Below are 24,857 nucleotides of genomic sequence, written 5' to 3' on the forward strand. Positions count from 1 at the left end.
CCATGAGTCATTTTTCCTTTTGCTCAATGCCTCCACCACCCAACCTCCCTCGCCGCCAACTAGCTGTCCTCCTGTTCTCCATCTATGAGTCTGTCCCCATTTTCCTTGTTAGTTCAGTCTGTTCATTAGATTCCACATATGAGTGAAATCGTATGGTATTTGTCTTTCTCTGACTGGCTTATTTCACTTAGCATAGTGTTCTCCAGGTCCAGCCATACTGTTGCAAGGAGTAAAATTTTCTTCTTTTTTTATGGCCAAGTAGCATCCCATTGTGTAAATATCCCATAGTTGTTATATCCACTGAGCTTTTGATGGACACTTGGGTTGCTTCCATGTCTTGGTGATTGTAAACAAAGCTGCAATGAACACAGGAGTGCTTATGTTCTTTCGAACTAGTGTTTTGGGTTCCTTCAGATATATTTCCAAAAGTGGGATTGCTGGGTCAAAAGGCAAATTTATTTTTGATTATTTTGGGTATCTCCAAACTGCTTTCCATAGGGGCTGCAACAGTCTGCATTCCCACCAACAGTGCAAGAGTTCCCCTTTCTCCACATCCTGCCAGCACTTCTTGTTTGTTGATTTATTGATGATAGCCATTCTGACAGATGTGAGATGGTATCTCATTGTGGTTTTAATTTGCATTTCTCTGATGATTAGTGACATTGAGCATCTTTTCATATGTCTGTCTATTGGCCATCTGTAATGTCCTCGGAGAAGTGTCTAAGTGTCTATTCAGGTGCTTTGCCCAGTTTTTAATTTAATTAATTAATTAATTTATTTTTTTTGGTGTCAAGTTTTGTAAGTATTTTGTAAATTTTGGATATTAACCCCTTATCAGATGTGTTGGCAAATAATGTTCTCCAATTATGTGGGTTGTCTTTTTCTTTTGTTGATGATTTCCTTTGCTGTTCAAAAGCTTTTTAGCTTGATGTAGTCCCTTTTGTTTATTGTTTCTTTTGTTTCTCTTGCATGGGGAAATATATCTGTTAAAATATTGCTACAAGCTATGTCCAAGATTTTGCTGCCTATGTTATTTTTACAATTATTATTTATTTATTTACTTATTTATTTATTTTTTATAGAGAGAGGGGAAAGGAAAAAGAGGGGGAGAGAAACTTTACTATGTGGTTGCCTCTCACACGCCCCCAACTGGGGACCTGACGTGCAACCTAGTTATGTGCCCTGACTGGAATCGAACCAGTGACACTTGGTTCGCAGGTCGACGCTCAATCCACTGAGCCACAGCAGCCAGGGCTGCCTATGTTTCCTTTTATGATTTTTATGGTTTCAGGTTTAACATTTAAGTCTTTGATCCATTTTGAATTTATTCTTGTGTGTGGTGTAATCAGGTAGTCTAGTTTCATTTTACTGCACATATCTGTCCAATTTCTCCAACTCCATTTCTCGAATAAACTATCTTTAGTCCATTGTATGTGTTTGCTGCCTCTGTCAAATATTAATTGACTATAAAGGTGTGGGTTTATTTCTAGGCTCTCTATTCTGGTCTATTGATCTATGTGTCTGTTTTTATGCCAGGGCCATGCTGTTTTGATTACTGTGGCCTTCTAGCACAGTTTGACATTAGGTAGTGTGATTCCTCCAACTTTGTTCTTCTTTCTCCTGATCACTGTTGCTGTGCGAGACCTTGGTAGTTCCATATGAATTTTTGAAATATTTTTTTCTAGTTCTGTGAAATTAGCTCATTGGAATCTTGATAGGAGCTACATTGACTCTATAGATTACTTTGGGTAGTATGGACATTTTAATGATGCTAATTCTTCCTATTCATGAACACAGTATGTGCTTCCGCTTATTTGTATCTTTAGTTTCTTTCTTCAGTGTCTTATAATTGGGTACAGGTCCTTTATATCCTTGGTTAGGTTTATTCTTAGGTATTTTATTCTTTTTGAAGCAATTGTATATGGGATTGTTTTCATGATTTCCCTTTCTCTTAGTTCGTTATTGGCATAAAAAAAAATGCAACTGATTCTGGATATTAATTTTGTATCCTGCTACTTTGCTGAATTTATTTTTCAGTTCTAGTAGTTTCTTGGAATCTTTGGGGTTCTCCATGTATGGAATCATGTCATCTACTAATAAAGAGTTTTACTAGTTCTCTTCTAATTTGGATGCCTTTTCTTTCTTCTTCTTGTCTGATTGCTGTGGCTAGGACTTCAGTACTATGATGAATAAGAAGTGAAAGTGAACATCCCTGTCTCATTCCTGATCTTAAGGGGGACACTTGTAGTTTTTGCCCATTGAGTATGATGCTGGCAGTGAATTTGTCATATATGGCTTTCATTATGTTTAGGTATGATCCCTCTATTCCCACTTTGCTGAAAGTTTTTATCATAAATGGAGTTGGATTTTCTCAAATGCTTTTTCTGCATCTTTTGATGCGATCATGTAGGTTGTGTGTGTGTGTGTGTGTTGCAATAGGAATACTTACCATAAGATCTACCCTCTTAGCAAATTTTTAAGAATATAACAGTGTTGTTAACTATAGGCTCTATGCACAAACAATGTATATTAGTTTCCTAATTTTACTGGTGAGAAAACTGTGGTTCAGAGAAGATAAGTGACTGGACAAAGAACAGACAATGTGTGGGTATGTGCCTGGGGGTTTCTGAGGAGGGGAACTGGGATTCAAATCCAAGTCTATCTGGATTAAAAGTTTGAACTCTTTACCTTGATTCTACAGATAATATTGTCAAATTGTGGTTTCTTTTAGCTCTGTCACTCTCTTGTGGACAGCTATTTCCAATCACAGAGGAGTCTAGTATAAGGAGGAGAATGCCTATATTTTTATTTTTTGAGTGTTTTTTAAAAAAATTTATTGATTTATTTGTTTTTTATTTTATTTATTAATATGCTTTATTGATTATTCCGTTACAGTTTTCCCAATTTCTTTTCCCTTTGTTCCCCTCCACCCAGTGGCCCCCTTCCCTCCTGTTGCCCCCCCCCTTAGTCCATGCCCATTGGTTGTGCATATAGTTCTTCTCAACATCTTCCTGTCTACTCCACTCCCTCCTACTATGCTTCTTAATTCCTGTACCATCTCCCTCCCTTTCTCCACCTCCCCCTTCCCTGCTGACCTCTCCCCATAATGTTCCCCATACCCATAGTTCTTTTCCCACTCTTATTGCCTATTTAGTTTGCCTTTGTTTTGGTTCCCTAGCTTCTGTTGGTGGTGGTTGTGATACAGTTTTCATTTTAACGTTCATAGTTTTGATCCTCTTTCTCCTAAACAAATCCCTTTAACATTTCATATAACAGTGGTTTGGATCTGATGAAATCCTTCAGTTTTACTTTGTTCTGGAAGCACTTTCTCTGCCCTTCTACTCTGAATGACAGCTTTGCTGAATAGAGTAATCGTGGTTGTAGGTTTTTGCTTTTCATTACTTTGAATATTTCTTGCCAGTCCCTTCTTGTGTGCAGAGTTTCTTTTGAGAAATCAGCTGACAGTCTTATTGGGACCCCTTTGTATGTAATCCTCTTCTTTTCTCTTGCTGCTTTTAAGATTCTCTCTTTATCCTTAATTTTTGACATTTTGATTCTAATGTGTCTTGGTGTGGTTCTTCTCCCTGAGTCCAGTTTTTTTGGAACTCTCTGTGCTTCCTCCACCTGTAAGTTATTTCCTTCCCCAAGTTAGGGAAGTTCTGCTTCATTATTTTTTCACATAATTTTTCAATTTCTAGTTCTTCTTCTTCACCATCTGTCAACCCTGTGATTTGGATGTTGGCCCACTTATAGCTGTCCCATAGGTTTCTGAGCTTCTCCTCGTTTTCCTCACTTTTCATTTCCTCTTTCTGCACTGGTTGCCTGTTTGTTCCTTCCCTATGTTCTGATTTGTTCATTTGATCCCTGGTTTTCTTTCTCTCACCAATAGTTTCATATGTGTTTTTGTTCATTTCAGCAGGACTAGCCTTCATTTCTTCCCCGTATTGTTTAAGATCTGCTGTTAGGTCTGTAAGCATTTTCATAACCAAAGCTCCGAACTGAGCCTGAGAAAGATTTCCTGTCTGCTGAGCTGTTAGATTAGATATTTGCTGTCTGGTCAGCTGCATCACAGGAATCTCTTGTCATGATCTGTGCCATCCTGACAGTTTTGTGTTTACCTTTGCTTCCTGGGCGGGGCTGTCACACCTCCTACGCTATAGGGAGTGGAGCCCCCTGCACTCGTCACAACCGGGCAACCCTTTCCACCATGTTGTGTCGTTTTCTGTGGGGGGTGGTCCAAGATGGATTCCTGCCATTCACTCTCCACTGAGAGACCGGAAGCCTCCTTCTCTATCCCCACCCCCTCTGGGCCTCACCGTCCAAGATAATGGGGGTCTGCCTTCCCCGGCGTTGGAATCACAAGCTAATGGATCTGTTCTCCAGCCAGGGGTGCTCCCCTTAAATACAGGTGTCTGTACTTACCGCCGTCCCACCGCCATCCCAGAGCCATTGTCGCTGTTGCTGCCTCCGCCAGCACAGCTTGACCTCTCCGCCCCGGCTTCGCCCCTCCTACCTGTCCGGACGAGTACCACTTCTTTATAACTTCATACATTGGACTTCATTTTATTTTCTGGAACTTCTGGTTATTTCTGGTTTTGTGGTAGTTGTATTCCTTCTTAGTTGTGGAGGGAGACAGAGTGTGTCAGTCTAGGCCTCCATCTTGGCCGGAAGTCTCCTGTGTGTGTCTCTTTGTCTTAGGTAGAGCTGTTGCTCCTGTCTGGATGAGTATTTCTTCTTTATATCTTTGTTGGATTTCCATGCAGTGTGATTTTCTGGAACTTCTTGTTGTTTATAGTTTTGAGGTAGTTGTATTCCATTTTAGTTGTGGAGGGAGATGCAGCATGTCTGTCTACACCTCCATCTTGGCCAGAAGTCCCAATCATGTAGTTTTTATCCTTCATTTTGTTTATGTGGTGAATCACATTTATTGATTAGCGAATGTTGTACCAATCTTGCAGTCCAGAATAATCCTGCTTGATCATGGTGTATAATGTTTTTGATGCATTGTTGTATTCAGTTTGCTAATATTTTGTTGAGGATTTTAGCCTGTACGGTCATCAGGGATATTGACCTCTAATTTTCTTTTTTTGTAGTGTCTTTATCTGGCTTTAGAATTAGGATAACACTGGCTTCATAAAAATAATTTGGAAGCCTTCCCTCCTCTTGCATTTTATGAAATAGTTTGAGAAGCAAGGGTGTTAGTTCTTCTCATAATGTTTGGTAAAATTTCCCTGTGAAGCCATCCAGTCCAGGACTTTAGTTTGTTGGGAATTTTTTGATTACTGCTTCAGTTTCACTAGGTGTAATCTGACTATTCAAGTTCTCTGATTCTTCCTGATTTAGGTTTGGAAGATTGTATGTTTCTAGACGTTTATCTATTTCATCCAGGTTTTCCAGTTTGTTGGCCTGTAGCTGTTCACAATATTTTCATCTCTGATTTTATTTATCTGGGTCCTCTTTTTTTTCTTGATGAGTCTGGTGAAAGATCTGTCATTCTTGTTTAACTTTCAAAGAACCAGCTCTTGGATTTATTGATCTTTTGTATCATTTTTTAAGACTCTTTCATTTATTTCTGCTCTGATATTTATTATTTCCTTCCTTCTGCTCACTTTGGGCTTTGTTTGTTGCTGTCTTTCAAGTTCTTTAAGTGTGAAGTTAGATTGTTTATTTGCACTTTTTCTTTTTGAGATAGGCCTGTAATGCTATGAATTTCCCTCTTAGGATTGCTTTCCCAGTGTCCCACAGATTTTGGATTGTTGTGTCCTCATTTTCATTTGTTTCAAGGTATCTTCTGATTTCTCACTTGATCTCGTTTTTGACCTATTCATTGTTTAATAACATGTTATTTAGCTTCCATGTCTTTGCATGTTTTTCAGTGTTCTTATTGTGATTGATTTCTAGTTTCATAGCATTGTGGTCAGAGAAGATGCTTTATATGATTTCAATTTTATTAATTTAATCTTTTAGTTTTACATTACAGAAAAGTAGCTCTGAATAAATTTTTAAATCTGATTACATTCCAATTATTAGTATATATTTATGTAAATTGCTAACATACATATGAAACTTATTAAAATTTACATAATAAATTTTATCAAAGTTATTATTCAACAGATACAGTAAAATTTTAGTTTTTAACTTTTACCTTAAAATTTTGTTTAATCTTAAATTTGCATTGAATAAAAACAATAGGCTTTATACTAGTCCTTTTATATATAAAGCAGATATATACATATAGTACATAACTGACATATGCTTGTCTCTGGTACCAAAATCTCATGGGAATGAGCTATTAGAGGAAAACAACTAAAAAGGCTCCTAAGGAGTATAATAATAAAAAAAAGTTAGAGATATACTGTTTTTAAAATATGAAACACCTAACTCCACTTTTTAATCACTGATGAAGGACCCCACTTTGCCCAATTCCCTAACCAGCCAGCAGTCTCATTATGGATAGGGGAATTAGAGGGACCATTTCTTGAGGGTCTAAAACAGTAGTAAAAAAAAGTCCTAGCATCTCCAGTTAACTCTTGGAAGATATTATTCCACAAAAAACAATACTGCAAAGGATAAATAACATTCTGTATTACTTTTGCTTCAAATATGTTATGGGTTAAAAACAACCATACTACTGAAAAGTAATTAATTTTGGTAATATTATTTGTCATTATTGAAAGATGAATCACAGACACATAAATTACCAAAACTATAAGAAGCCAGTAGGAAAGAGATATCTGATTCAGCCATATAAACAGTGAAAGCAATGCTGACTAATTAATTAACTGCCTGCTACAAAGACTGTTGAAACCTGTTCTGCATTATGCCAACAGTATATTTTCCTGTGGATTAATGGAAGGCTACTTGTCTATAGAATTTTCACCCATGGCTTATACTTGTAGAATAAGAGCACAAACATTGCATCAAGCTTCTGATTCTTTACTTTTCAAGGCATTGGTAGACTCGCTTCACCTTTTTGCACAACCATAAGAAGGATCACAACTAATCTCAATACAAAAAACACCCAGAACTGTTAGAAAATCAAACTCTATGGAAGTCCAACAACCAAAGAGTTAAGCCATATTCATCCAGACAGGTAGGAGCGGTGGAGACAGGGAGTTGGGGTGAGAGGATGCACTGTGGCAGCAGCAAGGCAGCAGTGATGGTCCGTGGAACAGGTGGTCACATATTCACACGTGGTGGATAAAATTGGGAGAGATACCTTGGGAGTAAGTGATCCCAGCCCCAGGCCAGACTGCACAGCCCAGGGTTCAAGCGCGGGGAAGATAAAGTCTCATAACTTCTTGTTGTAAAAAACAGCGGGGGTTGTTGCTGGTCTCTCAGGAGAGTCCATTTAAAGGGCCCACATGGTCCCAGAACATAAGTAAACTCACCCACTCTGTACTACCACCTGGGCAGCAGCTAGAACAGCATCAGTTGCATATGGGAAGTGGCTGAAGTGACTGCATATGGGGGAAGTGCCAAGCAAGCCTCCAGCAGCCAGGCAGTGACATTGTCCTCTCTCTGGCCACTCCCTTACGTATAGAGCCACAAAGCAGTGAAGCAGGTTGGTCTGCCCTGGTAAATACCTAAGGTTCTACCCCATACAACTTAACAGGTGTGCTAAGACAGGGAGTCAAAGCAGCTCTACCTAAGAAACAAAACACAGGGTGGCTTCCAAACTGAGGAGACAAAGAAATATGGACCAAATGAAAGAACAGAACAAAACCCCAGAAAAGTAACTAAATGAAATGTATCTAGCCAACCTATCAGATGCAGAGTTCAAAACACTGGTGTTACAGATACTCAGAGAACTCACTGAGTGTGGCAAAAGCATAAGGGAAAAAGTGAAGGCTACACTAAGTGAAATAAAAAAAAATTCACAGGAAACCAACAGTGAGGGGAAGGGAGCTGGGGTTCACATCAACAATTTGGAACATTAAAAAGAAATAAACATTTAACCAGAACAGAATGAAGAAACAAGAATTCAGAAAAGCAAAGAGAGTTTAAAAAGACTGGAACATCTCCAAACATGCCAACATCTTAATCATAGGGATGCCGGAAGGAAAAGAGCAAGAAATTGAAAACTTATGTGAAAAGATAATGAAAGAAAACTTCCCTAATTGGGTGAAGGAAATAGACAACTCCAGGAAGCACAGAGTCCCAAACAAGTTATACCCAAAGAGGACCATACGTAGACACATCATAAATGCCAAAGGTTACAGATAGAATCTTAAAAGCAGCAAGAGAAAAGCAGAGAGTTGCCTACAAAGACTGTCAGCTGATTTCTCAAAAGAAACTTTGCAGGCAAGAAGAGGCTGGCAAGAAGTATTCAAAGTGATGAAAAGCAAGGACCTAGAGCCAAGATTACTCTATCCAGTAAAGCTGTCATTTGGAATGGAAGGGCAGATAAAGTGCTTCCCAGACAAGGTAAAGCTAAAGGAGTTCATCATCACTAAGCTCTTAATATATGAAATCTTAAAGGAACTTACTGAAGAACAAGAAGAAATTAAAACTATGAACATTAAGATGACAACAAATTCACAGCTATCAACAACTGAATCTAAAAAACAAACTAAGCAAACAGCTATAACAGGAACAGATCATAGATATGGAGAACATTTGGAGGATTTTCAGTGGGGGTCGGGTAGGGGGATATGAGGGCAAAGGTACAAAGATTAAGAAGCATAATTGGTAGGTACAAAATACACAGGGATGTTAATAATAGTATAGGAAATGGAGAAGCCAAAGTACTTATATGCACAACCCATGGACATGAACTAAACGGGGTGGGGTTGCTGAAGGGAAGGGGATACTGGGTGGAAGGGGACAAAGGGGGAAAAGATTGTGACAACGGTAATAGCACAATCAATAAAATTCAGTTAACAAATTACTTAACAAAACTCTAAATGAAAAAATCAAACAACCCAATTAAAAAATGGGCAAAGGACGTGAATAGACAATTCTCTAAAGAGGACATACAGATGGCCAATAGGCATATGAAAAGATGTTCAGCCTCACTAATCGTCAGAGAAATGATTAAAACCACATGAGATATCATCTCATAACCTGTCAGAATGGTTATCATCAATAAATCAACAAATAACAAGTGTTAGTGAAGATGTGGAGAGAGTGGAACCCTTTTGCACTGTTGGTGGGTGTGCAGATTGGTGCAGCCACTGTGGAAAGCAGTATGGAGATACCCCCAAAATTTCTAAATGGACCTGCCTTTTGACCCAGCAATCCCACTTCTGGAAAGGTATCCACAGTAACCCAAAATACTAATTTGAAAGAACATAAGCACTCCTATGTTCATTGTAGCTTTATTTACAATCGCCAAGATATGGAAGCACCCCAAATGTCCATCCGTAGATGAGTGGATAAAACACTGGGACATTTATGCAATTAAATACTACTTGGCCATAAAAAAGAATAAAGTTTTACCCTTTGCACCAGTACGACTGGACCTAGAGGATATTATGCTAAGTGAAATAAGCCAGTGAGAGAAAGACAAATATCATATGAGTTCATTCATATGTGGAATCTAATGAACAAACAACTAACAAGTAAAATGGGGACACATTCATAGATAGAGAGCAGGATAACAGCTAGTTGGGGTGGGAAAGTAAGAGGATTGAGGGATTGAGCAAAAAGGCAGAAGGATTCATGGACATGGACAACAGTGGTGATTACTGGGGGAGGGGAGTTTAAGGGGAATCTATGGTAATAAAGAAAATACAACAAAGATTTAAAATTAAAATAGTTAAGTTAATTTCTTAAATATTTTCTGTGAACTTGTAAATTGTTGGATATGAGAAAATACCTTTTAATTTAGCTGCTAGACATTCATTCACATATTAATGACTTTTGGGGGAAACTGACATAGAAGGTCTGTTCAGAAAAAGTCCAGCCACTGTTAAAATACCTAGAATGGTTTGCGTGATATTGATGTAACTTGGCATCCAGGGAGAGTGGAATGGAAGTGCATGTGTGAACAATGACGACTTCACTGTACTAGTCAGTGGGGGCAGTAGACCCATAGAGTGCTTGAGTGAGCATGTGTGTTGTGTGGCTGTCGCATTCAAAATGACTGAGCAAGCAGAGCAACAAATCTGCATCAAATTTTGCGTTAAGCTTGAATATTCTTCTGAGGAAACTATTTGGATGATTCAGAAGGCTTTCAGGGATGATGCAATGAATGCAGCCCAAATAATAGTGTGGCACAAATGCTTCAAAGGTGGTCAAGAATTCTTGAAAGTGTCCACGTTCTAGAAAGCCAGCAACAAGCAGAACACCTGAGAATGTTGAATGTGTACAGATGGGCTGCAATCAAGAAAGACTTCTGGCTTTTCCCAAAACTAAAATCACACTTAAAGGGGAAGAGATTTCAGAGCATTAGTGAGATTCAGGAAAATACAACAGGGCAGCTGATGGTGATTCCAACAAAGGATTTTGCAGAGTGTTTTGAACAGAGGAAGAGATACTGGGAGAACTTTGTGAGGTCCCAAGGTGCCTACTTTGAAGAGGACTGAGCGTTATTGTCCTGTGTACAATGTTTCTTACATGTTTTTAAATAAATGTCTCTATTTTTCATAGGTCATGGCTGGATACTTCCTGGACAGACCTCATAATTAATGAGGGGTTGAATAATTTATAGAATTAAATAATAAAATATAAACTATTTTTATTTAGTTCTCAAAGCCCAAGTTGCACACAAAAGCTTAAATGACATATACAAGGCAGCCAGCAGGTAGTAACAGACCACCTCTCACAACATGACTTTGAGCTTGGGCTGTCAGTTGAGAAAAAATCTTACAATCATTGCCATCTATTTGCCATAGTTTTATAATTCTGATCTTATATACATTTTGTGTATCTTCTTTGGGCTTGATGTCAGTGATAACCAAGTAAACTCAATGAGATAAATCAAATATTAAAGAAAAATATTTTGTTAGATAGGGTTGAGCTGTAGGGGCCACATTTATAATCGTCAAAAATTTTTGTTTGCTCTCCATAACCAGTTTTCTTCCCAGTTACCATCCCTTATAAGAATGCATGCTATAAATCTATCAAAAACATGAGGAGGAAGAGACTCTTGCCAGGAGGAACCATGATGAGTGTCTCTGTGCTCTGATGGCATATAGATAAATGTAAACTTTCTATTTAATTCTCAAAGCCCAAGTCTCACACAAAAGCTCAAAAGCTCAAGAGGTTTGGGTTCTCTGGAACTTGGGTTTCCAAAGATGTGGCCATGTGTACCCAAACATACCCCCTCTACCTGCATGTTCAGCTCATCTCTCCAAGGCATTCTTTTTTTATTCTGCGTCTAGACCATATCTAAGCGGCATCTGTAAATAGGAGACTGTATTTACCTTGTTTTTAGAAAATAAACATCTAAGTGCTATTTATTTCTAGTGGGCTGCTTATTATGATTTAAAGGGTTTAAACATGTTGTGGTCAATGAAATGTTCCATTAAGTGATAATATTCTTTTAAAATATTAAGAGTTAAAAGTAGACTCCCTCAAAATAATTTTCTGTTGTTATTAATGAACTTTATATGTAAATTGCCCATCATTAACTTGAGCCTTGCAGCTTACATTTGTACTTTGAATTTTACCTTTAGCTATTTCTTGATCATTTTGTGCATGCATACCCTTCTTTCCTCCCTCTATCTCTCTCTCTCTTCCTTTTAAAAATTATTTAATGGCTATTGATTGTAGAATTCATATATTAAGTGTATCATCTATTTCCAGGTAAGTACTTAATAGTTTTTCTTACTTGCTTATCTATAGAATATCTCAACTGTGACAGTTTTTATTAATACCTATTAACAGGAATAGAGTTTTGAGGCCTCTGTAATTAAAAATGATTCTATTTTCCTTTGACCCATCTCTGCTCCTAACCCCTATAAATACTGAACCTGTTTCAATTTTTAAACAGCTTCAAGCACTACTTCAGATTTGGCCTAAACTGCCCCCTCGGGAGGCCCTGGAGCTTCTAGATTTCAACTATCCAGATCAATATGTTCGGGAATATGCTGTGGGCTGCCTGCAACAGATGAGGTATCTCCTGCAGTTGGCTTTTGGGGGACAAGGAATTACTTGATTTTGGATAGAGAAGGTTATGTCTACTTGAATGTCTCATAAGAAAGGAAGAGGCTAGGAATTGTTCAGTTTAAAGCATTTGTTTTTTTCCCTCCCTCTTCTCCATATCTCTCCCCCTCCCCATCTCTCTCTCTCTCTCTCTCTCTCTCTCTCTCTCTCTCTCTCTCTCTCTCTCTCTCGCTGTTGCTCTGCTGTGCATGTGTGCGTGCATTTACTCTATATTGTAAAACAAACAAAAACATACTGTAACAGAGGTCCCCAAGATCACCCTCAGGTTCCATAATTCACTAGGAGGAGTTATAGGTAGGACTCAGTATATAATCATACTCTTGGTTATGATTTATTACAGCAAAAGGATACAGAGCAGAATTGGCAAAGGAAAAAGATTCATGGGGCAAAGTCTGGAGGAAACCAGGCAAGTTTCTAAGGTTCCTTTCCCAGTGGAATTACACTAAATACACTTAATTCCCTCAGCAGTGAGTTGTAACAACATGTTTGAAATATTGTCTACTAGGGAAGCTCATTAGAGACTTAGTAGGTAGCATTTTTAATGGGGGCTAGTCTCATAAGCACCCTCTGCCTAGTACATACCAATATTCTTGAGTTCCAGGTGAAAAATGGAAATTCAGTGTAAACCATACTGTCTGTACAGTTGAGACATGTTGAGTCACTTATCTGTTATCGTGGCAGAAAGCCTTTTAAAATCTGTTTCCAGATGCCAACCAAGCACAAGCTTTTTCAGAGGATAGCAATCAGGCCCCTTTTCTATACCATTCAGAATTAATAAATGTTAATATTTTGTAATGATTATTTTTTAAAAACATTTAAGTTTTTAAGCAAATAACATTACAATTAAAGATGTAGTCATCATAGTTTCCTTATTGAGTCCTGATTACTTTCACTTTCTAAAGGCCGCTATAATCATGAATTTGGTGTATATTTTTCTATGCTATGTTTTTATGTTTTTATCACACTTCTATATCTATAAAATATAGATACAGAATGATATTATAATATTTTAAAATACACACAAAGATGTTTTACAATTGCATTTTTTTTACATTTTGCTTTTTAAAAACCTCAACATTAAGTTTTTGAAGTCAGTCTTTCCCATTACATATAAGTGTAGTTTATTCTGTCTTCTGTCATAGGGATATATCTTAATTTTTCCATTTCCCTGTTGAGGAACATTTTAAGTTTTCTCCCGATTTGTCTGTTATAAACAATGCTGCAGTGAATATACTTATAAAGTCCCCTTTGGTCAATACTGTGTAGAAATCCATGGGATTTATTTGAAAGTAGTGGGCTTGAGATTCGTATCTTACCCAACTACTGGAATTGCTTCTGATGGGAGTATGCTTACATGTGAATGTTTGGGGATGGGCATCCAATAGAGAGCCACTAACCTTAATTAATTCAACTTAGTTTAATTACAATATTATATCAATTCAGTGATTGAATTCCCGCTTACATATGCACTCATTTTCTTATCCTTTAAACTAAGTTAAGATTTTACTTGTTTATTGATTATCTGGGAGAAAGAATTGCTAACACTAATGATAGGAAAGGAAAATAAATTCTTAAAGGATTGATAACATTTTTATTAAAAAAAAAAGATTTGTTCACTGAGTACAGTTTTTCAGCATCTCCAGAAATTAGTACCTAATTTTATTCTAGCTCTGGGCTCATTGTAAATATAGTCATCAATTCTGTCAATCTGAATAATTTAATAAAAATACCCCATATATCTGTTCTTTGCTCCCTTCCAATCTCCCTCCTGCCCGTCTGAAACCCTCAGCTTTTCTTGTGTTATTGTAATAGTGGAACAGTGAATGTAAGCATGCAACAAGCCTGACCCAAAAGAAATGTCGTGTTTCAGTGAGTTAGTATTTGATAGCTTGATAAGAAGGGATCTTTTTCTGGCACAGGGTGTTGAGTGACTTACTATGTCTTGTGTTTTTTTTCAGTGATGAAGAACTCTCCCAATATCTTTTACAACTGGTGCAAGTTTTAAAATATGAGCCTTTTCTTGACTGTGCCCTCTCTAGATTCCTATTAGAAAGAGCACTTGCTAATCGGAGGATAGGGCAGTTTCTATTTTGGCATCTTAGGTAAGTGTTTTATATTTCAATTTGAGTCCACCTTGTGCTTTTATAAGTACAAATCAGCATAAGACAGGACATTTAACAGTAATAGCCAGCTGCTTTCCTTGTTTCTGAGCCATCTATAACATCAATTTTCTTCTTGGTGTCCTCTATTTCTTGATAATCCATAATTTTCATTATTTGGCAAAGTAATTCAGATGTTTCCCTCCGTGCCTCCTTGATTTTTAACTGAAACTAATCATAAATGTATCGCTATTTACCTATAAAGTGTACTTACTGTGGTAATATATTTGGACTGAAAAACAGATTACTAATTCCTTTCATAAGTTTGTGGGTAGTAATATTATATAATTGCTACTATTCAGTGAAGATTTTAAAGTTTTCCTATAACAACAGCAACTTTATCTTCAGCTTCTTTATTAACTAGGTAATTTTTAGAAATACATAAACCTTATTTCACCCAATTTATATATGAGTAAAATCAGGAAAGAGGACTAAAGTTATTTTGTTTCCTATGAAAATTGTCGATTCCTCATTTCTGACTCTACTGAGACATTTTTGTTGTTTTCATCTGGACTTTAGAGAATTGAAAGTGATGTTTATCAGAAAACAAAATAACTTTCTTTCCTTTAGGCTAAACTTCCTAAGGGAAGTAAGTTCTATATCTATAATATTTTTATGTTAATTTTTGGGATTATATTTTTAGACCTTGCTTTTCTTAAGAGAGTCTTTCTTATTTTTAATTTGTCTTTTTTCTTATACAGTTAAATTTTCTTATTTTAAATCTCTCAGGGAATCGGGTATTCCTTCCTGTTTCAGTTGTGCACACCATTCTTTAAGTGAGAAAAAATCAAATAGAAGCTAATTGAGAGATTAGTCAATTGTATGATATGGGTCAGATCTTTGTAGTTGTCTCTAAATTGGTAATATTACCTTTCACTCCAAAAAGCAAATAAGGTAAGATGTAAAAATGGGAGATTTTTTAGAATAAAGAATTAAATAATTATAAAATCTCATGTCCTTTTGAGCTATGATGTTTAAAGAATTGGAAAGTTGACTGTCCCACTAAAATTTTTTCACAAGAGGATGTGTTCTTCTTTTCTTTGGTTGACATCACAAGTTAATTTTATAATAGAATAAAGAAGTCAGTACTTTTATTTGGTGATCTGAAGTGTTTGATAAACCATCATAATATTATTAACTTTCTGCAGGTCAGAAGTGCACATTCCTGCTGTCTCCATACAATTTGGTGTCATCCTTGAAGCATACTGCCGGGGAAGCGTAGGGCACATGAAAGTGCTATCCAAACAGGTATCAGCTTGCTTTAATCTTCATGTTCAATTTGCCACATGGTATTTGATAAATTGTATCATATGCTATTTCTTTCATTTCATTTATAGAGGTTTCAGTAACTAAACTGGATTAATACTTTTTTTAAATCAAAAATTTAGTCAAGAAATGAAATTTCAACAAATTTAGCAGATCATTAATTGAATGCTACCTGAAAAATTAGTCAGGGTTCCTCATACTAGTAATAATACACCTTAGATTTTACTAGGAAATACCTAGTTATATATGCTTAACAGTGGGTTTGTTGTTGATGGTAACAATAGTCATGAAATCTTTAGACCGTTTTTTCATATCCCTGAGTTAACTCTTTCCAGTTAGTGTAGTATTTATGATTCATATGCTCTGCTATTTGTTTGACTGAGATATTTTGAAACCTAAATCTATAGGTGTTAAAAGAATTCATAATCCTCAAGTTGCTTTTAAAAAACCATATACATATATATGCCTGAAATTGTGATATTCTTCCATAGTGCCTCATCTTCTTCCCCAACCCTCATCTTCTAATCATTGCAGATGATGACATAAGAGTGATATTAATAGCTCAGATATTAATTGCTTACTTTAGACCAGGAACCATAGTAAGTGTTTTAAGTGTGATGTCTTAACTGTACTCTTAATAATATGCCATAGTACTTATTAGCACTGTCTAGATTTGACAAGGGGGAAAACTAAGGTTCCAAGAGTTTAATTAACTTACCTAAAAATTCACAACAATTTTTTTTTTTTTTTAAGATTCTATTTATTTATATTTGGGGGGGGGTAAGGAAGGAGAGAGAGAGAGAGGGAGAGAAACATTGATGTGTCAGAGAAACATCGATAGGTTGTCTCTCGCATGCTCCCAACCAGGGACCTGGCTTGCAACCCAGGCATATGCCCTGACTGGAAACCGAACTGGCAACCTTTTGGTTTGCGGTACAACACCCATCCCACTGAGCCACACCAGTCAAGGCAAAACTCACAGCTATTAAGTGACAGAAATAAAGTTCAAAGTTAGGTTTGTTGAGCAATAAAACTAAAGGGTTTTTTTAATTCTGGAAATTTTTATACCTTTTTAGCAGCACAACTCTTTAATTTTTAAGTCAAAACTTAAACACAGACCCAGTATGTATTATAAAATAGACAATAATGTCATTTTTATTAGTATAAATTATTTTTGAAGCTAAAATAAAATAGAAGCCATTTAACAGAACACAGAATTTCAAAATCGGGTACTATTGTTGGTCATGGTAGTCTCAGTATGCAGTTATTTCTGTATTTTGTTTTTGAGATAATCCTGATTTATACAGCTAAGTAATTGCAAATAGTAATGAGTCTTTGAATAACTTGCTTGCAAATGAGAAGCATAACTATGGCCCAGGCTTGATTTGCTGGTTGGGCCTTAGTTCCTTGAAAGATGAGATGAGAGCATTTCTGCCCTCAAAATAAAGCAGTCCTATATCTCAACTTCTTCTGCTGGAACCCTTCATCAACAGTTAACAACAATATGCTCTTGTCCGCTGGCAGTACTTCTTTTCTGAGTTGAGTATTATCTAACCTCACACAAGGTTTTCTTAATGGTTTAATATATACTTACACAGACTTTATTATATGCCAGGGTTCGTGTTAGGTATTGGTGATATGAAGTCAAATTAGCTGTACAGTAGTCCCTCTCTACAGAGAAGGAAAACTCTGACTCCAAAAAACCTCCGCTGCCTTGCGGCATACCTCTTCAGGGGAAAGGCTAAGGGAGTAAACCCCGACAGAAAATCCGGAGCCGGAGTCCCTAAGGCGGTTTGATGTTGTAGTCAACACCGGCAACTCCTGCGGCGCACCTGAAGCCAAGCTGTATTGACTCCGTCTTTCCCTTGGACCCTTCAGCTGCGAAGAGAGGGGGGGTCTGCTGCATGGGCAACAGCAGACCCTCCATATCACCCTGCCCAGGCTCTGTAGCTTCAGCTTCACTGGAGAGGACACTCCAGCGTCATTGCAAGATGTCGATTCAACACGGGAGGAGACAGATACCGTGTCACTCCCGAGTCCGACTGCACAGCCATTTTCGGCGGTGCAGATAGACTCTTAAGAAGCTACACCATCGTCTCTCGAGACGGACGGCTGCCGACGAGTCCCTCTCTATATATCGTGGTACACTTATCGTGGCCTCACTGTATCGCGGGATTTTAAAAAATATTCTGTTTAATTATCACAGATTTTTCACTGTATTGCGGGATTTTGCGGTACTGTGTACGTATGTTGTTAAAGTTATGTAGGTTTAAGAGTGTAAAATATGTTTAAGAACATAAGTAGTGTTTGTGAAAGTGTTAAAAAGGTTAATAAGAGGGTGGGAAAGGTTAGTAAGGGACTGGGAATGGTTTATAAGTGTGTGGGAAGGGTTTATAAGGCCTTAAAATATATAAATACTAAAATAAATGTAAGGTTCATACATCGTGGATTTTCACCTATTGCGGGGACATCTAGAACATAATACCCATGATAAGTGAGGGAATACTGTATTGCTCTTGTCAAGGAGTTTATATTTCATAGAGTACGTGTACAAATTAGAGATTAAGTATTATGATACAAATGTTAGAGGAGTATCACAGAAGCACAAGAGACACAAGTAACCTACCTTAGGGTATTAGGGAAAGGTTCACAGTAGAAAGGACAGTTGTGGGTTTTGATGGTCTAGTTGGTGTTAGCTAGATGAAAAGTGTTAGTGTTCTTCAGAGAAATAAAACCAGTGGGATATATATTTGTGTGTGTGTGTGTGTGTGTGTGTGTATTTGTTTTAAATATATTTTATTGATTATGTTGTTACAGTAGTTCCAATTTTTTCCCCCTTTGCTCCCTTCTGCCCAGTACCCCCCTTACCTCCAGCAATCCCACCCCCCTTAGTTCATGTCCATGGATCGTGCATATAAGTTCTTTGGCTTCACCCTTTCCTATATTATTCTTAACATCCCCTGTCTATTTTGTAGCAGCTGATTATGCTTCTTAGTCCCTGCACCATATCCCCATTTTTTCCCCTCCCCCGCTCCCAGCTGATAACCCTCAAAATGATCCCCATACCTATGATTCTGTTCCTTTTCTGGTTTGCTTAGTTGGATTTCATTTTATTTTTTAGATTCAGTTGTTGATAGTTGTGCATTTGTTGTAATTTTAGTGTTCATAGTTTTGATCTTTTTCTTAAGTAAGTCCCTTTGACATATCATATAATAATGGCTCAGTGATGATGAACTCCTTTAGCTTCATCTTGTCTGGGAAGCACTTTATCTGCCTTTCTATTCCAAATGATAGCTTTGCTGGATAGAGTGAGTAATTTTAGTTGTAGGTTGCTTTTCATCACATTGAATACTGCTTGCCAGTCCCTTCCTGGCTGCAAAGTGTCCTCTGAGAAACTCGCTGATAGTCCTATAGGCAACCCCTATAGGCAACTCTCTGCCTCTCTCTTTCTGCCCCCAGGAGTCTGTCTTTGTCTTTCACCTTTGGCATCTCAATCATGATGCATCCTGGTGTGGTCCCTTCTGGGTCCAGCTCACTTGGGACCCTCCGTGCTTCCTGGACCTGTATGTTTATCTCCTTTGCAAAATTTGGGAAGTTTTCCTCATTTTTTTCAATTCTTGCTTCTTCATTCTGCACTGGTTGACTGTTTTTTTTTCTTATGTTCCAAATCATTGATTTGAACCCCGGTTTCCTTCCCTTCACCATTGATTTTGTGTGGATTTTCCTTTGTTTCACTTAGCATAGCCTTCACTTCTTCTCTTATGCATTTGTCATACTCAAGCATATCTGTCAAACCTGTGAGCATCTTTATCACCAGTGTTTTCAATTCTGCATCTGTTAGGTTGTCTATGGCATCTGTGAGGTTGGCTCCCTCCTCGTTGCTTAGTTCTCCCACTGGAACCTTGATTCGTTTCCCCTTTTGGGCCATACTTCTGTCTCCTCATTCTGATAGGCTCCTGTGTTTGTTTGCCCCCGCGTCCCAGGTAGAGCTGTCACTCCTGTTATGTACGTTGTCAGGGGCAGAGCCTCAGGGATTTGTCAGTACAGGGTGACCTGTTTCACCACGTTGTGGCACTATATGTGGGTGACAGGTCTGAGAGGGAACAGTGCCGCCTGCCTAGCACTCTCCCCTTTTCCAGGCACCCCTCCCACTTCCGCACCGACTGGTGCCCCTCTAGCTGCTGCCCTGGCCATTGTTCCCAGAGTGGGTGGGTCTGCGGACGTTCTAGGACCGTTGGGGCCCTTTAAACAAGCAGACTCTGCTGAGACCTGCAGTTTCTGCCTCTCCCCAAATCCCCTCTTTTCTGCACAGTCAGAAGCAATGAGGCTTGATTTTCCATGGAGCTAGGACCATGGGCTGCTAGGTCTGGTGAGGAACTGGGAACACTTGCCACATGTCCTTCCTGAATTTTTAAAATGTGTGACTGCGCTTTCTGCCATTTGCCTCTGCCACCGCTGCTGCCCCCACCACACCACGTCCTCTCCGTCCCTCCTACCTGTCTGGATGAGCATTTCTTCTTTATATATTTGTTTGCTGGACTTCCATGCAGTTTGATTTTCTGGAACTTGTGGTTGTTTCTAGTTTTGAGGTAGTTGTATTCCTTCTTAGTTGTGGAGGGAGATGCAGAGTGTCTGTCTGTGCCTCCATCTTGGCCGGAAGTCTATTTGTGTATGTATTTAGAGAGAGTGAATGGGGGTAGAGACTGAGATTTATTATAAAGAATTGGGTCATATGATTATGGAGGCTGAGAAGTCCCAAGATCAGTAGTAAAGCAAGCAGGAAACCCAGGAGAGCTGATGGTGTAGTTCTGGTCTAAATCTGAAGTTTTCAGTCCTGAAACCAATAGTATATAGGTTCTGGTTAAAAGCAGATAAGCTGACACTAAGAAGGTTCATGTTTCAGTTCAAGTCTGAAAGGATGAAAAGACCTATGCCCAAGTTCCGGCAGTAAGGCAGGTAGAATTTCTTCTTCCTAGCAGAAGGTCTGCCTTTTTGATGTTTTCAGGACTTCAGATGTTTGGTTGAGGCCATTCACATTAGGGAGGGCAATTTACCTTCTCAGTCTACTGATTCATATGTTAATCTCGTCTAGAAACACCCTCACAGACATTTGTAGAATAATGTTGGACCAAATACATGGGCACTCCATCGTCCAGTCAAGTTAATGCATAAAATTAACCATGATAGATCAATTAAGCATCCATATACAAATTGTTAAACCATACTTAATCTTCAAATTAAGACAATAACAAGGTCAAACTTTCACCTAGCTTGACACAACTACCCTGAGTATATCTAAAAATGCACTAACCTCTTTTTTAGAAGTGGAGGTAATATCCTTGAGTGGTGTTTATTCTTCTTTTTGACATCCTATAGATTAAATACTGTGATGTAAAATTAACAACACAAATACTATGACGTAAGGTCAATTTATCTTATATTACCTGATAAGGGAATAAGAGCAGGAAGAAACAAAGACAAGTGCTATAAACACACAAAACAAACACATACAGCAAAATGAGGAGATATTCATAACAATTAGTCCTCATTTTTGTAAGTAGTTACATGGTCATAGCTGGTGTTTATCACTACTTTCTTCCAGCCTATTCTGTATTTCCTTTGCTTTAGCAAGCTCCTCAGTTGGTTGTGGTTGTTTACCTGCTGAAATGACCCAAACCTTCATTTTTGAAGGGTCTAGGCCATTAGTAGTCCTGCTTGGATTGGCTTTTAATTTTGACCTTAATCACAGAGCCTGGTAACACCAAGAGACTTCCTGTAGTCTAGACATACTCTTCCTTACTTCCATTGTGGAATAGTGGGCAATTTCCCCTTGGTGGTCAAGATCAGTCACTCTAGCCAGCAACGTGATGCCCTTCTTTGCATGTTGTTCCAGAGGGATGAGAAGTGCAAAATGGCTGAGAAGGATTCTTCACGTTCAATGGCATCATTGTTGTATCTCCCAGTGAAAGCATTCCTCCTTTTGTAACTAAGACTACTATGCTAGCAGAGCATGTGGTCACAGGAATAAGAAGCAAAAGTTTTGCTAGTGGGTCACCATGGTAGTAATAGTAGTATCACCTCTGTTTGCACACCTTGATTCCTGGACCCATAAATTCTGGCAATAGGAGAAACGGCATCATATATTGGCCACTGATTTAGTGCACATACAGCCTGCTGTGGAACCTTGCCCCAGCCCTGCAAGATATTGTCACCTAATTGGAGCTATGACTGACTCTTCAAAAGGCCATTTCACTTTTCTATCAAGCCAGCTACTTTAGGATGGTGGGGAATGTGGTAAGACCAGTGAATTCCATGAGCATTTCGGTTTCTGTGAAATGAGTTTCTTGATCAGAAGCAATGCTATGTGGAATACCATGATAAATGGATAAGGTGTTCTATAAGTCCACAGGTGGTAGTTTTGGCAGAAGCAGTGAGTGCAGGGAAGGCAAATTCGTATCTACTACACTTTTCTAACTCATTTGCATTGCCAGAGAAATTCGCATAGGTTTTCAGAGATAATTTTAATAGTGATGATTTTTCAGTCATGTTAAAACCAATTATATCTGAACTCTCCCTTTTGGAAAGCCCATTCATGATGGTAATAATAGCTAACCACTTATTATGGGCTATTTATTCTTCACAACAATATGAGATTGATATTATTAATCCCCTTAATTTGATAGTCCCCTTCAATTGGTCTCATACCTGTCAATGTCTCTTGTGTTCATGGCTACCACCTTAGTCCAATCCATTATCCTCTCACCTAGATGTCTTCAGATAAAGTTATCTTTTTAAAATTTACATGTAGGTTTCCCTCTTTTAAATCCCTGCAGTAGTTTTCATTGCATGGAGAATAAAAATCCAAATCCTTTGTCAGAGCCTTTAAGACCACACTTGATGAACTCCCTACTTCTTTGACCTCACTCATATACTTCAACCATACCGGACATTTTCTTGGTTCTTTGGGAACCTTAACTTGACTTTTATAACAGCAGTCATATGATATATGTATGATCACATTATTCTTACTTTTTTTTTTCTAGACTGCTGAATAACAAGGGGAAGACTACCTTTTACATGGCAGGTCTTGTTATCACTGTAAACCTATAAAAAGACAAGGTGTTAAAGCACTTGAAGTATTAGACTTATGGCCATATGGGTATTCAGGTCACTGTTCCAGGAAATGAGTATCAACACAATTAGTGATGGGGCATGAAAATTCCCAACCATATAAACATGGAAGAAATTCAAATTTCTAATACGTCAAAAAAGTTCCTGTTTGCATAGCCCATTTTTTAGCTGGTTCCCTTTTCACCACTGTTTGTACAGCTTCTGAAATAGTTGAGAAATGGAGTGTCTGTGGTTTTGACAGATGACTAATCTGGCAGGTTTTAGCCATCTTAATTTTTATCATCAAGCTACATAGAACTTTCCCAGTTTCCTGTGAGAATACCCTCAGTCTGTCTATAGAAACTGTATGCCTGAATTCACCTCCCTACAGACTCTTAGTGGTTTCCTTGCATAGAAGCAGAATTTGAAAATGAAAAGATGGTACAGAATAAATCTCCTGTACATGGAAATTCAAGCCATGGTGTTCATAATGTTTTTTAAAATTTTTAGAATTTATTGATAGAGACAGAGACAGACATTGTTTTGTTATTCCACTCATTTATGCATTCATTGGTTGACTCTGTTATGTGCCCTGACAGGTATCAATCAAACTCACAACCTTGGCATGTCAGGGTGATGCTTCAGCCAACTGAGTTACCTGGCCAGCCAGGGCCCATAATATTTTTTGTATACATATTCTATATGCTTGTTACATATGACTTACACATACTCTGTTTTTATCTTTAGTTTCCAGTTTTATAGCCATAATGATAAAATCTTATAATTTATGGTTAGCCAAGGCTCTCTTATGGAATATTACATAAGAGAGCATTGAAACATCCTCAGTTATTAATCAAATTTGACTTTTAAACACAGTGGATTTTTATTAAGTTGACCATTGTAGATTCATCTTGTACTATTTGCATAGCTTTTTAAAAATTTGCATACATTTTGATAGCTGGTTACCTCATAAAAACAAGTAATTAATTTAGACTTGGACAAAAAATACTGTATCTGTGAATATTCTTATTACACAAACAATCCATTTTAACTTACTATTAGTGGAAAGACATACTCTGGCTGGTTTGGCTCAGTGGATTGAGCGTCGGCCTGCGAGCTAAGTGTCGCTGGTTCGATCTTCCAGTCAGGGCACATCAGAGAAGGAAAACTCTGACTCCAAAAAACCTCCGCTGCCTTGCGGCATACCTCTTCAGGGGAAAGGCTAAGGGAGTAAACCCCGACAGAAAATCCGGAGCCGGAGTCCCTAAGGCAGTTTGACGTTGTAGTCAACACCGGCAACTCCTGCGGCGCACCTGAAGCCAAGCTGTATTGACTCCGTCTTTCCCTTGGATCCCTCAGCTGCGAAGAGAGGGGGTGTCTGCTGCATGGGCAACAGCAGACCCTCCATATCACCCTGCCCAGGCTCTGTAGCTTCAGCTTCACTGGAGAGGACACTCCAGCATCATCGTAAGATGTTGATTCAACACGGGAGGAGACAGATACCGTGTCACTCCCGAGTCGGACTGCACAGCCATTCTCGGCGGTGCAGATAGACTCTTAAGAAGCTACACCATTGTCTCTCGAGACGGACGGGCATGGGCAACAGCAGACCCTCCATATCACCCTGCCCAGGCTCTGTAGCTTCAGCTTCACTGGAGAGGACACTCCAGCGTCATCACAAGATGTCGATTCAACACGGGAGGAGACAGATACCGTGTCACTCCCGAGTTGGACTGCACAGCCATTCTCGGCGGTGCAGATAGACTCTTAAGAAGCTACACCATCGTCTCTCGAGACGGACGGCTGCCGACGAGTGGAAAGACAGAATATACTGAGAAGATGTCATATAAGAGTAATGACAAGAAGCAGGTAGTAAGGTTGAATATCAGGAACCCCAGGGTTAATAATTGTATATAAATTTTCTTCTTAGGCTACAGAGTTGGCCAAATGGAGTGGTTCAGATTAGCTGTGTTTCAAATTCTATTAGTGAGCTGCTGAGTTCTGAGTAGTTAAAGTTTCATACTTACCTTCTTATTCACAATCCATATCCATTTACTTCTTTCTGATTTATAAGATTCCATATAAGAAAAGGGGTAAAGAAATTTTGAAAAATAGAGCTTTAAGTAATGTGTCATAAAAGTTAAGTTTTTTTAATACTGTTGTATCTGTTGTAAGCCAAGCACTGTTTTAACTTTGGGGTGGTGGTGGTGG

General features: G+C 38.3%; 1 protein-coding gene across 1 annotated transcript in view; it reads left to right on the top strand.

The window, feature by feature from the left end:
• Positions 1 to 24,857, top strand: part of PIK3CB (phosphatidylinositol-4,5-bisphosphate 3-kinase catalytic subunit beta) — a 154,995-nt gene that overhangs the window by 110,128 nt on the left and 20,010 nt on the right. The window contains exons 15-17 of the mRNA XM_090284267.1: positions 11,939 to 12,060; positions 14,070 to 14,213; positions 15,419 to 15,518. Of these exons, the coding sequence (XP_090140393.1) occupies positions 11,939 to 12,060; positions 14,070 to 14,213; positions 15,419 to 15,518 (366 nt within the window). The remainder of the gene's footprint in view (positions 1 to 11,938; positions 12,061 to 14,069; positions 14,214 to 15,418; positions 15,519 to 24,857) is intronic.

The sequence above is a fragment of the Furipterus horrens genome, unplaced genomic scaffold, assembly GCF_987537825.1.
Source record: "Furipterus horrens unplaced genomic scaffold, mFurHor1.1.pri manual_scaffold_7, whole genome shotgun sequence".
NCBI lineage: Eukaryota > Metazoa > Chordata > Mammalia > Chiroptera > Furipteridae > Furipterus > Furipterus horrens.